Below are 15627 nucleotides of genomic sequence, written 5' to 3'. Positions count from 1 at the left end.
GCACCGCTTCATGAGCCGTTGGAGAGGATGGTGGGTACAGTCAGTGCCAGGAACACTCCAATGAGGCCTGCAGCAGAAAGTGCAAGAAAAAAAATCATTCCTGATATCACATTTACTAGTACACGATCTTCCTGCCAGAGGCACGGTGCAGACAAGCTGCATGTGACGCCTGCCAACATCCTGCCCCTTGATGGACTCGCCAGATCCAACCAAGACCCACTTAAACATGGGCACGGTGCTCTGTGTAAACACCGCCCTCCGCCAGCTGGAATCTAAGCAAGTATTCTGGAACTCAGCAAATGAGGTGCATAAACAGCATCATGCAAACTGTCACTGAGGCCTGCAACCCAGCCAACCACTTTCACACCCTGCCCATGTCGGCAAATGCTACAAGGAACCCACACAGCATCATGCATGCTGTCTTGGCAGGTTTCAGGTTAGTTCAGTGAGTTAAGAAAGTCCAAGCAATTAGTATATGAAAGGTTGCTCACCTCCCACATAGAGGAGGGGGTCCACATTCGCCCAGGGCTTGGTGCCAGCAGCACCTGTAGGTCACACCAGACTTGTTCTTCAATAACTGCGTTTCTTTGCGCAGATTCCACCGGCAAATGCAATCTGGGGGCTGGTCATGTCTGAAACCAAGTTCATACTCCAGCCAGCGCTCAGCAACATGCCAAATTGCTCCCTCCAATTGCATCAATGCAAATGCCATTGAGGGTTAGTTCAGAGCGCTCCAAATTCGAATGGCTCAGAAGAGAATGATGAAGCTATTTTCTCCTCAGCTGGTCTCTTGGGTTGATGCGCATTTTGCTGTGTCCCTCGTAAATGCTCACAGAATACAAATGCAGAAACTTGAAGAGCTTTATTTGCTCTTAGTATCAAAGGAGCTCACTTGGGATGTTCTTGCTGATTTTCTGGTAGGCGCCGCCTCCGCCAAAGCCGCCCTTGCGCGGAACATTGCGAGCATTGCTCATGTTCTTAGCGCGGCCGGGGGCGGTGTCAAACAGCTTCTGGTCCCAGGGCAGCAGCTTCTTTGCCTTTCGCACCTGCACCCACAACACGCTAGCTGTCATCGACAGCACCGTCCCAATAAGTTCTTAAATGGATGGACCGAAACATTGTCTGTACGGCGAGCTGCTTTCGTCTCGGTGAGGATTCAGGGTGAATGAAACAAGATGAAGCGAATGGGCAGCCCCAACTGTGCAACAGGCTTTGGTAAAGAAGGCATGAGGTGCTGATCATGTCGATCAGCAGCACGTACCTCGCTGTTCAGGCCCCGCTGGACATTCTTGGAGACCGACTTGGCCTCTGTGACGACGCTCTTACGTCCTGCGTTGATACATGGTGAGACTTCAATATATATATATATATATTGTAAGTGTGGACACAAGTGAACAGAGCTTCGGGTGGGGCGTGCCAGAGGGGGATCACGCCTCGGCCAATGCCTTGACTGAGATACTCTATACCCCTCAGATACAGAAGCACCCCTCACAACTATTTTGTTGAATGCCGCTGATAGCGTTGCTCTACATACTGTTCGGCACATTATTGCAGCTTCCCCTCTATGGCGAACGTCCGCAGCGCACTTGGAGGATCAATCCAAGGGGAAACAGCATCCCTTCGCGTCAAAGACATGCGCAAGATGAGCGAATAGAGAAAGAAAGCGCACGAGTATCAAAGAGCACCTGCGTTGCGCGACGCGAGCTTCTGCGTGGGCACGGTAGTGCCGAAGAAGGTTGCAGTTGCCAGTGTCATCGTGTCTGTTTGCTTGTCAGGGGCACAGGTTCTGTTCTTTGCTTGGTATCGATGGAAGATTTGAGAAGAATTGTGTGCAAGTAGATATCGATTGGCGTTTTGGATGCTGTCCGAAATTACATATGAAGCCCTGCATTACATTTGACATCAACCCTTCATCAACCCCAGGAACCCTGCTTGCCATGACAAATTTCGTCACCGTCGGATTTGTCACCCAGCCTTGCCAATCGAGAGTCCTGAAACGCTCAGTGCGATTGCACATTGTCTAAACTTTGCAATTCTGTAATGTTGGGATTGCTTAGAAAGGCGTAGGCTTACTTGTACGGAGCTAGCGAATTAGTCTAGGATGAAGCATCGATGACTCCCTAGATTGAATACGTTGAATAATTAAAGATCACAGCCTGTAATCGAGGTTACCTCGTTTGCTAACATATCCAACGTAACAAGACTGCAAAATTTGGATTGTGTGTTGTAGACCATCCTTCAGATCAGACGATTAGAGCTGCAGCGCTTCTGCAAGTACCAGTCTAGAAATAATGCGATCACAAGATGCAGCACACATGACGTTGCTGAATGTAATCGTCTACCTCCTAGCCGGGGCTTCTTGTCAAGACAACGGCGAGAAGGCCGCGAAGCTATTGCCGCTGGTCAATGGCACGCTGCCCAACTCGATCTATTTCGATGCAGCCGCTAGGAGGATCGACAGTGACGCCTCCCAAGGGATAATCAGCTCTTGGCCCTCGGTGAGCGTTTTCAACACTGCGTACCTTCGCTGCAGGCAGTGCCTGACCAGCCTCTGACTGTCTTTTGAGCTTCGAGAGATTTGCATGAGGGGACTCATGCCTGCCAAGCAGGCTTGCCTGAGTGCCCATATAAGTTTTACATTTTTGAGACCTTGTGGGAGCCACCTGAGGCTCAATGGTCTTGTAGGCAGTCTGTCACTGCCCATAGCCTAGGCATGTGCCATAGGCTAAAGCATATTAAAGTGACTCATCTGGACAATTTCTTTTGTCATGCAGTATCCGTCATCAGCAAGTGGCCCAGTCCAGTATGGCATCCTGAAGCTTGGCCTGTCGCAAATCCGCGATGGCTACCTGTTTGTGCCGGGGAGCTACAATCCCAGCACAGCCAACGCCATGATCGTGGTGCTGCATGCTGCCGGCAAGGGCGGCTTGGATGCACTAGGCGTGCTCATCGACCAGGCCAATAGCTCAGGTGGGCCCATGCTAGAATCCTTCCACCGACTAAGTTCAAGGCCATGAGTCCACCAAGCTGGTCCTACATTTATCAAGAGCATTCTCGCGCAAGATCGGCGCTCTCTCAATAGGCGGGCTCTCCCATAAGCAGCGCTTGTACCCTTGATGGGAGCATCGGAAAGCCTTGATCTCACGTGCAATTCTGGCGTGACATGAGATTCCAAGCAAGTCGATTACCTCACAAGTTGCAACGGGGAAGGCAGGGAACCCTTGCTTACCTTGACATGACTCATCACTGAGCATGTGCGCGCACATGCAGGCATCATGCTGCTGGCCCCTGACTCATGCGGCGCCACATGGGACGGCCTGCCCTCGGAGGGGTGTGTCTACGGGCCGGATGTCGCCTTTATAGGCGCGGCCATGAAACAAGTCTTTGCGCTCTACAATGTGGACGGGTCCAAACTCGCCATCCAGGGATTTTCTGATGGCGCCACCTATGCACTGGGCCTAGGTGCGTTCACTAACTCTTCCCATGATGTACAGAGAATCTTCATCGCTGCCAGCCAACAGATGCTGATATATACACTTTCCAGACCTTGGGCACCTTCTTGCAGTGCCTGCTGGGATTGGTTGGCACATGCGGAGGCATGCCATGACATGATCACTTCAAGCTGTTGCTCTCTCTTGTCACCTTTGCTGCGATGATGAAGTTGTGTGCTGAGTTTCTGTGCAGTAAGTGGGGCACTGTTGAGTCCAGGAAAAATATCTTGCTAGATTTCTTTCGTGTGCCTCACACTGAGGACTAAGAACGGTGTTGTGCTGTCACAGGCATGCAGAACGGAGAGCTGTTCAAGAAGATCATGGCAAACTCCCCGGGCGGCTTGATTTTCACAAGCGTCAAGGGGAAGCCCCCAATCTTCATATCATCCGGCGTCCAAGACACCATCTTCCCCATTGCCACTGTTCGCAGCCAGGTGCTTTATCCTTTCAATGGCGCCTTCTACTTCTTTCAGTGCCTGATTGCCCTTCTTCTCTTACCTAGTCACTTTGCCCAAGACTGGAGGGTGCTCGGAAATGTGAGGGCGCCAGAGTCTGGCCTGCCGATATCTAAGTGAGCTGCAGCAAGAAGGACCGGGGAGTGCAATTTAGCAGGAAGCTTGAAGCTTGATGACAAGATGAGAACTATATTTGATCAAGCAAGAGCCGTCGGGCAGACCATCTCTAGTTCAGTGTGTTTATTTTTCCCATTGCTTTCGTGAGGTCCAGCCTGGCAGGCCTGCTTGTATGGTGGAGTGTTCTCTGCATTGCCAATTACAGGGCATGCATCATCTGAGGTATGCATGCACTGTATGCTGCTGGCTGACAGAGTTGTGTGCATTCGCCTGCAGGTAGTGTGCGAATTGAAGAAGTTTGCCTACCCTGTGACGTACGATGAGTTCACAGGCGGCCACGAGGTACCACAGCAGATCAGGTCTGACACAATACAATGGTACCTGGGTAGTTATGGTGCAACGGGCACCGTGCCTGCAGGAGTGTGCAGCGCTTGAAATGGAGAATAAAGACTTGTGATTTTGGTCGAGAGAATTGTCCACAGCATTGTGTGTGCGCCTGGATGCATGATGGTGTAGTGCTGGCTCCTCACCTCTAATAAAATTGATGCAGCCTCGTGAATAATTCTTGCCTTTTTATTACTTTCAACGTTTGCCTGGAACTTCTTGGTTGACTGATTTCTTGCTTTGATCCCCATTATTGTCATGGGAGATGCCATTCTGAGCATACGTTTCTATTTTATTGATGATCGGTCACAACAGAATTTGATAGAATTTGGCAGCGGTATCGTTGTTGCAGTGAGCTGAGGTTGCAGCTGCAGATTGCATCAGGCCTTCGGCTGATGTGCCAGTTGACACGAGTGGCACATGAGGATTTTGTAATATGAATGAGAAGTGATGTCTCTACAACATGTGGAAGCTGGTGGTATACATACGATGAGAATTACTTCAAATTTTCTCTGACCGTGACCAGCTTCCAGCAGAGGGGAAGCTGGCGTTCCTGGGTTGCATTGTGCTCTTCTTCGATTAACAATAGTTGTGTGAACACGTTGTCATTATTCTAGAAAGGAGCATGTTCGAGTGTACATCTCTTCTATGAGCGTTTCGACACGAAAGAAGGCGTGCTAACTGCTGTCATCAAGCATCCACACACGCTGATCAGCTCCAGCACGTTGAAAATCTCGGAATGAACACAGATATTGACTCAAAGGGAGTCGGCAATGATGCGGCAGGGCTTTCTCGTAGCTCCACCACGGCCGTTTACAATTTCTGGAAAGGCATGACTTCCCGCTTATGAAGATGGCATCACTTCTTTCCCTCTGAAACAAGAAATTAATGATAAAGGAGATGTGGCATCGGATGACACCTCTTCCTAATAGATTTCTTTGGGAAGATCTGTCTAGTCTCAAGTGCACAAATTATAAGCGTCATAGGAGAAGATTGCTCAGTGTATTGCCAAGGCCAGCTGAGCGATGTGTGTTGCTGGTGCCTGAGCAGACTTCGAGCTGGAGGCTTTCAGGCACAAGCTCGATGGACAGGGTCTTGCCATCGCTGAGAACCAGGAGCTCTCTCTGAAGAGCAGGCGCAAGCTGGCCGAAACAACTCGAGGTACCCTCTTTTGCATCCTCAGATTTCCACGACTTTAAGGTCTCTGTGTCAAGAGGTTCTCATCAGAAGAGTGTCCAGTGCACTGAGTAAGTGTTGCCTGGCAGATGTCAAGCGGAGAGTCTCCTCTGAGGTGCTGAAGGAAGTTGGGGCGCTCATGAAACTCTACCAGGAAGAAGTGGACAAGCTTTCCAACAGGTTGGGCACTTACAAGCAATTTGAAAGACACATGTGATGCCTCGCATATCATGACAAGCTGATGTGTCTGTATACCATCAGTACCAACATTTCCAAGAGCGCCTGGGACTGCATGACTCTGTGTGCATCTGACGTAAGAGATTGTGATTCTGCCAACACTGAAGATTGTGCACTTGTGCAGGGCCAAGTTTGGCGAGGCAGCTTTTCTAGATGTGTATCAGAAACTGTATGAGGCACCAGATCCAGCGCCTGCCCTTGCATATGCCCTGGTGAGCTTGCAGCCACCCAGGATCATCACATGCCCAAAGTATCCATGCAGGCCAACAGCGATTCCCACGTAATCGCCCCTATGTATCTTGCATGCATACCTATGTGAGATTAATACATGACAGGAAAATTCTTGAATAGTCTTGAATTTGCTACACAATATATATGCGGGCCTTCTTCAGGAGGTAGGGGCGCGCGCGGCAGAGATGGAGGCGGCTGCCGCGAAGCTGGCCGGCGAGCTGGCAGAGTACAAGGCGGAGAGCCGCAATCTGCGCAACCAGGAACACACCATCAGGCGCCTGGAGGAGAAAGCTCGCACCCTGGAGGCACAGCTGGACGAGAAGGTGCGCACTTTTAAGTGAAATTTCCGCAGGAGATCCATCTCAAATTTCTAGGCTGCTGTCTGTGGCAAACATGCATGTCAAGGGGTTTGTGTCCGTGGTGATGGCAGGACTTCTTCTCAATCCCTTGTTTCCACGAATTTTGAATGTTTAGATGTGTGATTTTCACAGGAGCGGCTGCTGTCGGAAGCAAAGGCCTTTTCTCGAGTCAAATCATGGTTTCAATCAGTGCGTTCAAATCATGTCATCGTCACAGGAGCGGCTGCTGTCGGAGGCGAAAGCGGCGTCGGAGGACGCGGCGGGGGCGCTGGTAAAAGAGATGGACGCGATGCGCGAGGCCGGCCTGGCCGCTGCTCTGGCGGAGGCGCGCGCGAGCGTGGCCGCCCTGCAGCGCCAACATGAGGCAGGCCAGAACAGCATCGCGCAGCTGCAGGTGCGTGTGGTCTCCTGGGACGGCAAGCGGCAAGATGAAACGGTGCAGGACCGTCGTGAATGCCTTTGTGCTGCAGGCATTATTCGGAGAGTCATGGGTGATGCATAGCTGAACAGAAAGATGGTATCTGGGGCTCAAACTCTGCGAAAACACCAACGCCCAAAAGCCACGAGCGAGACATGGGCTCTTTACACTGCCTATCATAAATAGGACTACACAGCAAGCAACTTGACTCAGCTGAAAAGATGAGAAGAGCCGGTGTTTTGCGCAACAAACGTGGCGGCTGAAGGGGCATTCCCTGCCGGCGGCAGGCCAGGAGCGAGGAGGAGGCGGTGGGGCTGCAGGCGCAGCTGGAGATTGCCGGTGCCGAGGTTGAACGCGCGCATGCTCGGCTGGCTGCCCTCGAGCTGGAGCGAGAACGAGCCGCCGCGCAGGCGAGTTGAGAGAGGGGTTCACGGCAGGGTCATGAGAGTGCCTTGCTTAACACCTTCACAGTGTTTATGGCTTTGAAGGAAGCAATTGCATGAGAGGAAGTGAATGCCTCATTGAGGGGGTTTGAATCTGACGTACGCAGAACATTTTGCTTGTACAGGTTTGTGGTGCTATGCACTTCCCTGGTAGAACAACAATAAAAGAAGAACAATGAGAGGGATTTTTACAGGCCTTCATTCGCCGCAGGCTAAGCCGCCCCGGGAAGACACGTCACCGACTCGTGAGCGCGGCAGCCAAGCGGCAGAGCAGGCACTGCGGAGCGAGCTGTCCAGCCAGGTAACTACGGGACAAAGAGAGTCTCCTCTCAGCCATCTGCTCCCTATTCCTAGGAGTAAGAAGACCAAAGTGAAGACAGCATTTGTCCTGAAGAATGGCGTGTGAAATCTGGGGTCCAACGCCCGTGTCTTCTTCAAGTGGTTGGCGTGCAGCTGCATGCGGGGGTCTCCTGTCATTTGAGCACAAGCCCAGTTCCCAGCGTAGCAAAAATGCGATAATCTAAATTCTCTATTTGAAAGAAAATTATTATTATCAATATTATCATTACACGCTTTTCCTGCTAAAACGCAAGGTGCGTCCTGCAGACAAGCTGCACTTAGAGGCTGCCACAGTCCTATTCCTTATTGGACTCGCCAGATCCAAGCAAGACCCAATCAATCGTGGGCACGGTGCTCATTATTTGTACCGTCCCCCCGCCAGCCGGGGCCAAGAAAGCTAGCACCAGTATGAATCCCTGAAACCCTTGTGAGGCAGAGGGAGCTGGCGGGGCGGCTGCACGCGGAGGCGGCGGCGCTGCAGGAGCGGGCGCGCGCAGAGAGTGCTGCATGGGCCGAGCGCTGCGACGGGCTGCGCCAGTCGCTGGCCGCGCAGGAGGCGCACTCCACCGCCCTCGAGGCCCACCTCTCCTCCCGCCCCACCGCGCAGCAGGTACACTCACACCAGCACCATTTGGTTGCAAATGTCAAGATTTAAAGTTGATATTTGATGGATCTGGGACTCCTGTCCCACCGCGCAGCAGGTCTGCTTATCGGCCCGTCCGTCCACTATCTTCACAGGGCCCTGCCGCGTTGCCCTGCCTGGCTGCAGCCCAGATTCCTGAGAATTTGAGGACACCTTTTATGGGAGAGTTGTTGGGCTGTTGGACGCTGTTCCTATGCGCATGCATGCAATGGACATGTCTTGCAATCGGTTCGAGTGCTCTGGTGAGATGGAGCCAGCATCAAAAGACTTTAGATTTATGAGTGGGGTTCAGATACAAGGGCTTGGCGCTCTTCTCCTTGTCTCATTCAATGGGAAATGTGCAAATCCGCAGCTCATCTTGAAATGAAGTTTCACAGAGACTCATTAATGCTCCCTAGCAAGGAGGGCCGCCTCATGGCTTGTGGCATCACATGCCGGCATGTGCGCGCAGGTGGAGAAGCTGCAGGCGCAGGTGCGCGTGCTGCAGGCGGTCGGCTACGGCGCCGTTGAGGCCGACGAGTCCGGCGGCGTTCCCTCCGCCGGCGCCGGCGGGGCCGACTCGCTCGAGGCCGCGCTGCTCGGCAAAGCCCGGCGGCTGGAGCACGAACTCACCATGGCTCGCCTGCGCATCGCTGAGTTGGCAGGCACGCCCCCACGAACCCCCACGCAATGAATAAATCTTTGCTGTCATTTGGTAGGTGTTTCTCTCTGAGCTTATGTGTCCTGCATCAGGCGTCAGATATGGTGAGTGGGCATGCAGGATTGTTCGAATTTCTTTTCTGGCCAGCACCAGCTCAGTGGCTGTGGCAATGAGATGATTGGTGATTTAAGGGATTTTCAGAGACTTGCGGGACAAAAGAGTATATCAATGTTCCTTCCTTTGCATCCCAGGAAATTGAAGTTGGATAACACTTGACAGAGTGTATCTGACGCACGCAGGCGAGGCTGAGGCGGCCGGCACGCGAGCGGTCGAGGCGGAGGCGGCGGTGGCGGCCAGCCGATTAGTCATCGAGCGGCTGGAGGAGGACCTGCTGGCGGCGCAGCGGGGGGCCCTGCCCAAATCAGGCTCGGGGGTCGCCGACCCGAGCGCAACCCTAGACCTCGGCGGCGACGGGGTCCCCGAAGGGGGAGTTAGTGAAAACGGCGGCGGCAGCGAGCGCACGATGATCGGCGTTATCTGCGCGCAGCGGGACCGGCTGAAAGCGCGGGTGGCACAGCTCGAAGAGCACAACGCTCGGGTGAGAGGGCCAACTTATGCGCTGTGTTGTCAAGGGGAGTCAATGGTGGAGACATGACCATGCTATCCACAGCTGCCATGAATTGCGTCGGGCACCCTACAGAAGGGTTGTCATAGGCTAAAGTAATTTGCACCGTATGCTCACGTTAGTGCACTGTATTGTCACTATGTCAAGACTGTGCGTGTCTGTTATGAGAAAATATTTTCAAAGTTCTGCCCGGGCACTTAATTCTTTAGAAAGCATGTGCCTGGTCAATGGTGATATCGCCCCAGTCAATGTCCCATCGGAACTTCTCCTGATACGGGTCACAGTATGTTCTTTGTCCTGCATTGCACGTGGCCCAAAAAGATTGGGCCAGTCAGCTGGCATCATCAGCAATGAAATCTGAAGCTTGTAAGTTGCATGTGCCCCCAGGTGACAAGCGAAGCGCAGCAGGCTTGTGCCCGGCTGGAGGCCGCCAAGGCAGACAATGTGGCGCTCGTGGAGCGGCTGCGATATGTGCAGGGCTACCAGTCGCGCAGAAAAGGTGGGCCGCAGAAAATGGAATTTGTTTCATTTGCCTTTTCTAGTGCAGTCCGCTCCTTGGGCCTGCAGATTACCGGCAAATCTGCGCAGAAGGTATGGAAGGCAAGAGCAAGATATCAGGAAAGCATGGGGGTGTCAAGAGAGTTTGTTTGTGCCAGTTTCTGCAACTGGGAGAGTGCCTTATTCACGCATCCATGCATTTCTTGTTATGTTTCCCTTGGAGGGTAGAGCCACATGCCCAATACAGCAGTCAAACAGCAAAGTTTCTTATGCTTGACCTCCTCTGGTGAGATACAGGCTGCATGTTTTCATTGTCATCTTGCTTTGCCAGCACATTACGGCTGTGTGCACGCTTCAGCTCTAATTGAAAACACCTTCTCCAGGCTCAAACAATGGTTGTTTTGTCCTCGCAGAAGTTGGGGCTGGTGATGTGGAGAGCAGATACACCAAGGAATATGAGGAGGGGCTGAATCCGTTCACGGACTTCAGGGACAGGGAACGCTCTGCACGCAAGCGCCAGCTCAGCCCAGTCGACCGCGTGCTCTACGAAATCGGCCAGATCGTGTCCGGCAGCAAGTGAGGATAGATTCTCTTTATATGAGCAATTGCTCCTCTTTGGCACTGACGCACACATGCATATCTGCTGTGCCAAGAGGTATTTAGGTCAAGTAGGTAGATGCTCATCTTTACACGCCTGAAGCTGGCTGTACTTGCGCGATTAATGCTGTCTCCAAAGTTTGAGTGCACTAGAGGCAAAAAGGAACGCCTTACACAAGCCTGCGCTCTGCCTTGTCTGCGAAACCCTGATTCCATTCCTTCCCACGTCTTTATGTGGATGACTGGCAGAGCCTGTCTCAACAACAATGTCACGCAAAAAGGACCAGTGCGGCTCCTGCACTGCCGGCCGCATACAATTATCCTCTTTCAAGTTTTGTAACAGGATTGCGTGGTTGTGATTCACGTAGGCAGTCCCCACTATTATATTACTTATTTGTACCCCGACCCCTGGCCCCTGACAGTGCAAGGGTCTTGGCTTGGCTACTCCATCTCGAAATTCGTTCCTCAACCGCCGGTCCCTTACAGATGCAATTCCTTTGGCTGCAGGGGTGCGCGGCTGGTGGTGATGGTTTACATGGTGGCGCTGCACATGCTAGTCTTCTGGGTCATGGCGCGCTGGAGCCACCGCCATGCTGGCACCGGCCACATGGGCGCCGCTGAGCTGGCGCTGCTGTGTCAGCGCCAGGGCGACAGCTCAGCGTCATTCGTGTCCCAGCAGCAGCAAGGAAGAACGCTCTTGAACGTGCCGTGGTGACCATGCATGTTATTTAACTGTGTCTGTATTGAACTCTCTCTAATGATAGATTCTAAGGCTAATGTGTGTAAGTTTAATATTCAACCTAAGGCGACTCGAGAGCTCTTGGAGTGTGTACTGCGCCGCAGAGATGCATGCATGCTGATCAAATACGGAAGCTGAAGGTGTAAATAAAGCACCTATAATGAAGTCCTTCTGTCTTTCAACATCAGGAGGCCTGGCTCAGGCTTAGATGTGTGCATAGCAAAGATCCATTTCCTTGCTCATTCGTCTCTTGTAGGTTGGGGTCGATGGCGTTCCTTGACAATTTCATTCACAACTTGGGCCAGGACACTTGCTTTATCAGATGTTGGTATAGTATGGAATTGTGCTCAATTTGCCACGAAGGCATTTTAGTGGATGAAGAGGCGTTCATCGAACCTTGCTTTCACAGATTCCATCTCCAGGTACTTGCCTTTCAAGCACACTTTGAAACGTGCACGCACGATATTTTATCTTCTATCTTTTTTTATTACGAATCAGATCATTTTTCTGCCTTTTGTTTGCATTCACGACACACGTAGTGTTTTCTCATGGCTCGATGGCTAGGTGATGTCACGACCTTGCGTGTAAAACAGCAATTGCACACTTACTACAGGTTTGTATATCTTCGTTATTTGAGCCGCTTGTCAGCCAGATGATGTCTGACCCACAAAATTTGACAGGTGTCTGTTTGCAGTGCATCCTGCAATGGAGTGAAGTACAGCTGGCAGCCTTCCGAGGCCAGCAGCCACCCGTACTTGCCTGTCCACTGTGCAAGCAGGCATACGCCTCTTTGATCTACGACTGCCAAGACAAAGCTTACAGGTATCCTCGAAGCATCCACCAACTCAAGGCAGCGGGACATGCCAAATGCTGAGCTCATTGCCCCCCCGAGAACATCTTCTCAGTGTCACTATAACCTTTGTTGTTAACGTCTCACATATGCTAGGTCTGCAAGCCATCGTGGGCTATTTCTAACAGCGCCAATCAATTGCACAGCTCCACATATGGTGGTTTACATCTCTCTCCAGTCATTCTGAAAAAAACCTTTGCCATGCACAGGCGGCACGAGGTTGTCAAGGGGGAGCTGTCAGGCAGCATCCGTGACGCTGCATCACTGCTGTTATCACCAGCGCAGCGGCGGCGGCGATCTCTGTATTTCCAAGCGGCTGCATCAGTGCCGTGTGACAGGTGCATCTCTGGCAGGCCTCTACCGCCGCACCTGTTGCATCCTGACAGAGATGTGCCCCAAAATCTCAAGCCTTTGCACATCATGTGCGTGACAATGCATGCCACTGTCCAGCAGGGGTGAGGCAGAGTCAAAGGGTCAAGCAGAGTCAGAGGGTCGTAGCAATGGAATAAGAAAGGGCGGCAGCGCGAGTCACTTGCAGCCCTCGCAAGTCAACAGGCCAGCCGTCGATGCGTGGCTGCGCAGAGAGCTGCAGGTAAGTCGGCCTCAAGGGGGCAGTGTCCATGCTGTTTATGAAGACGTGAATCCACGTGATAGTGTGATTAGCTCTTGTATATCTTGAGGTGAGGAGGACCCCAATATGGAATTCTGTGAAGCAAGGATGAGGCAAGGCGGCACCAGAGCTTGTTATGACCTCATTGTCTCAGATCTAGGTCTGCAGATCTTGCATTTGCAAACATGTTGCTTGAGACAGCAACATTATGCTGTGCTCATGCATGCAGACAGCAAAATTTACAAGCTCTTCGATTACTGACCAAGGATTTCTGCTACTTCATGCATACATCTGGCTGAGGCATGACTGCGCATGCAGGCACTTCTGATGGAAGAAGATGTGGACTTGGTAGCCCAGTACTTGTTGGGCACTGTGCTCTCCCTGTCACCCACAGGTCCTGTGAAATCAAGGCGCGTCCATCCAGACTCGGATGCTTTGAATCTAGAGAGGGAAAAGAAAATCAAACAGTTCATATATTTTCAAATGTGACGTGAAGAATGCTAGCAAAAATGTGAGGGAGTGACTATCAAGATATTCAGCTAGCAGGGGTCAGACAAAGCTATCCTTGACATGCAGGGGCAAGCCAAGAGCTTCGAAGACCCTTCCCAGCCGAGATGAGGTATCTTTCTTTGCCTGTGTAATACCATACTGAGCAGGATGCATGGAAACCTCCCCCCCTGTTCCCCCTGTGCCAAACTGCGCCAAGCTTGCCCAAATCCTGTGATCGGGAAAGCATCAGCTGGCGCACCAACCCATGCCAGCTGAGCTCTTGCCATCTCCAAGACATATTGAAACAACAGGGTTTATAGTGATGTTTTTTTGGTCTTTTCATTGCTGCAGTGGCTGAGGGCTGTCACAGACGCGGCGCGGCCCTACCTCTTTGGCAGTGCAGAGCAGTTTGCTTTGCAGCTGTGGGCTTTCATCGCCTCAGGCCTCTCCATCCAAGCCCATGATAAAATGAATTTTGGCGCTGAGCCGTCACCGCCTGCTGCAGCAAGAAGCAGCCCACAGACATGGGGTGAGCTGAGAACCTATCTGCACGGATGCTTATTTCTAATATGTTCTAATATAATACAAATGTAATGCCTGCAAAGCTGCATGGGTGCCGATTGCTCATGAATCTAAGGGGGAAAACTGTGGCAGCTGAGAGGTTTGTTGCATCTGGTGTGTCAGGTATTGAGAAAGGCGACAGTGAATCAAAGCGGCATGAGGATGACAGTGATACCTTCTCTTCACACAGCAGAGGCAAGCTCCTCCGTTCGAATGCGCTGCTAAGTTTCAGAGTTCAGCAGATCTGGAAGACATCAGGATTTGCATTCTGGATGTATTTTTTCCAAATTATCCAGTCGTCCAGACGACTTGACATGGCTGAGATTGAAAGTCTACATGCAGCCATGGTCATCATGCCATGCATTCTCCCTCCTCTCCGTATCCAGAATCTGTACCACCTACTGAAAAAGAATTCTCTGTGTGCAGACGAAGGCGCTGATTGGGCCAGCGATGACAGCGAGGCATATCTTTCCATGGTGAGGGAGGCAACGCGCAGCACGGGTGCCAGCAGCGCCGTTGCAGCAGCAGCCGATGCTGAACTTATCTCTTCTGAAGAACCAGGGACGGATATTTAGCAGTAGACACAGAGATTGTATGACAGCGGAGGCGGCTGAACAATGGGACAGAGTGACTCCTCGGCAGTAAATACAGCAAGCAAGGGTAGGGGGGAGGTTGCAGCTGCAGTAAGAACAAACAGCTGGTTGCAGTCATGCAACTGTGTTCGGATCTCCAAATCCAGAAGGAGGATGTGCAAATACATCACAAATGAGCTCGGAGGGGTGGAGCATTTTATTGAGCGCTCTTCTTGCATGCGCAAGAAAGCTGCAGGCTTCTGTTGAGGTGAGCTGCCCCTTTTGAGCCTTTAGGTTGTGCCATAAACTGAATGCGTTGGTGGTCCAGCCTTGTGTTGTAAAGAGAGGGGATTTGAGGCCAGTAGAGACTGTGTACAATTGACCAGATCATGCCAGGCTGTGTTTGCAGCTGTGTTGAGCCTTTGAGCTGCATGGATCTAATGCAGAAACAATGTCTAATGTCACATGTGCTGCACAGTCTGTGATGGCAAACCATGCCAGCGAGGACATGAGCACATGCATGTGCACGAGCGCATCTTTATAGAGGCTTTGGTATCATGCCTTTGGCACACTCCTTGTCTACAAAGAATAGCCATGATCGATTGCTACTTTGTTCAGCAGTTGCTAAAGTGTTAGCGAAAGTGTAACCTGCGGTGCACCATTCGCAGCGTGCGCACTACGACATGCAGCATATGCAAGCTGCAAGCTCTCGATTAAGAAGGGTCAGTGAGGATTGAAGATCACTTAAAAAATATCCAGTATTCACCAGGCGATTACTATAGACGCCATAAAGGCATTTGCAAGCTGCCGTGACTGATCAACTGACCACATCAACTCGAGACATCTATCGACGAGAACTGCTGCGTAGGTCGTCGTAAATAGCTTTTGCAATACCCGCACATGCCACACAGGCACCAAAATGCTTTTCTGTCGAGCTCCTCGTAGCTTCTGCGCTGCTGAAGCTTGCTTAGATTTTGGTGAACGCCTCAGAGAGTCCTCAGAGAATGATTATCTGAAGATCTCTAGAGCACTGCCAGTCTGGCATGCCAGAAGTTTTGGTCAACGGCGGTGTCCAGTCTTGAGCTAGCAGAGGCTGTGCATGCACACCAGGCTATGGCCGGCACGAGCCAGGATTACTGGCAGGAACGCTACT

At 51.7% G+C, this 15627-nt stretch overlaps 2 protein-coding genes across 2 annotated transcripts; one reads left to right on the top strand and one right to left on the bottom strand.

Moving 5' to 3' along the window:
- Positions 1–8: 8 nt before the first annotated feature.
- COCSUDRAFT_62329 (hypothetical protein) lies at positions 9–1755 on the bottom strand (the record flags this gene model as incomplete). Its single annotated transcript, XM_005649405.1, has 5 exons — positions 9–67; positions 492–545; positions 893–1046; positions 1262–1329; positions 1686–1755. The coding sequence occupies 5 exons, from the start codon at positions 1753–1755 to the stop codon at positions 9–11; spliced, it is 405 nt and encodes a 134-aa protein (XP_005649462.1).
- Positions 1756–2315: 560 nt separating this feature from the next.
- COCSUDRAFT_65593 (hypothetical protein) lies at positions 2316–14477 on the top strand (the record flags this gene model as incomplete). The annotated part of the gene is made up of 24 exons (XM_005649404.1): positions 2316–2498; positions 2775–2970; positions 3271–3462; positions 3780–3925; positions 4340–4448; positions 5498–5608; positions 5713–5803; positions 5985–6072; positions 6253–6414; positions 6668–6844; positions 7156–7282; positions 7506–7612; positions 8087–8260; positions 8745–8929; positions 9213–9531; positions 9946–10057; positions 10470–10632; positions 11161–11364; positions 12452–12580; positions 12696–12834; positions 13171–13262; positions 13429–13471; positions 13693–13870; positions 14329–14477. 24 exons carry the CDS (start codon positions 2316–2318, stop codon positions 14475–14477), a joined length of 3576 nt encoding a protein of 1191 aa, XP_005649461.1.
- Between the last annotated feature and the right edge of the window lie 1150 nt (positions 14478–15627).

Source organism: Coccomyxa subellipsoidea (genome assembly GCF_000258705.1).
Source record: "Coccomyxa subellipsoidea C-169, whole genome shotgun sequence".
Taxonomy (NCBI): Eukaryota; Viridiplantae; Chlorophyta; class Trebouxiophyceae; family Coccomyxaceae; genus Coccomyxa; species Coccomyxa subellipsoidea.
This window is presented reverse-complemented; position numbering and strand designations above follow the sequence as displayed.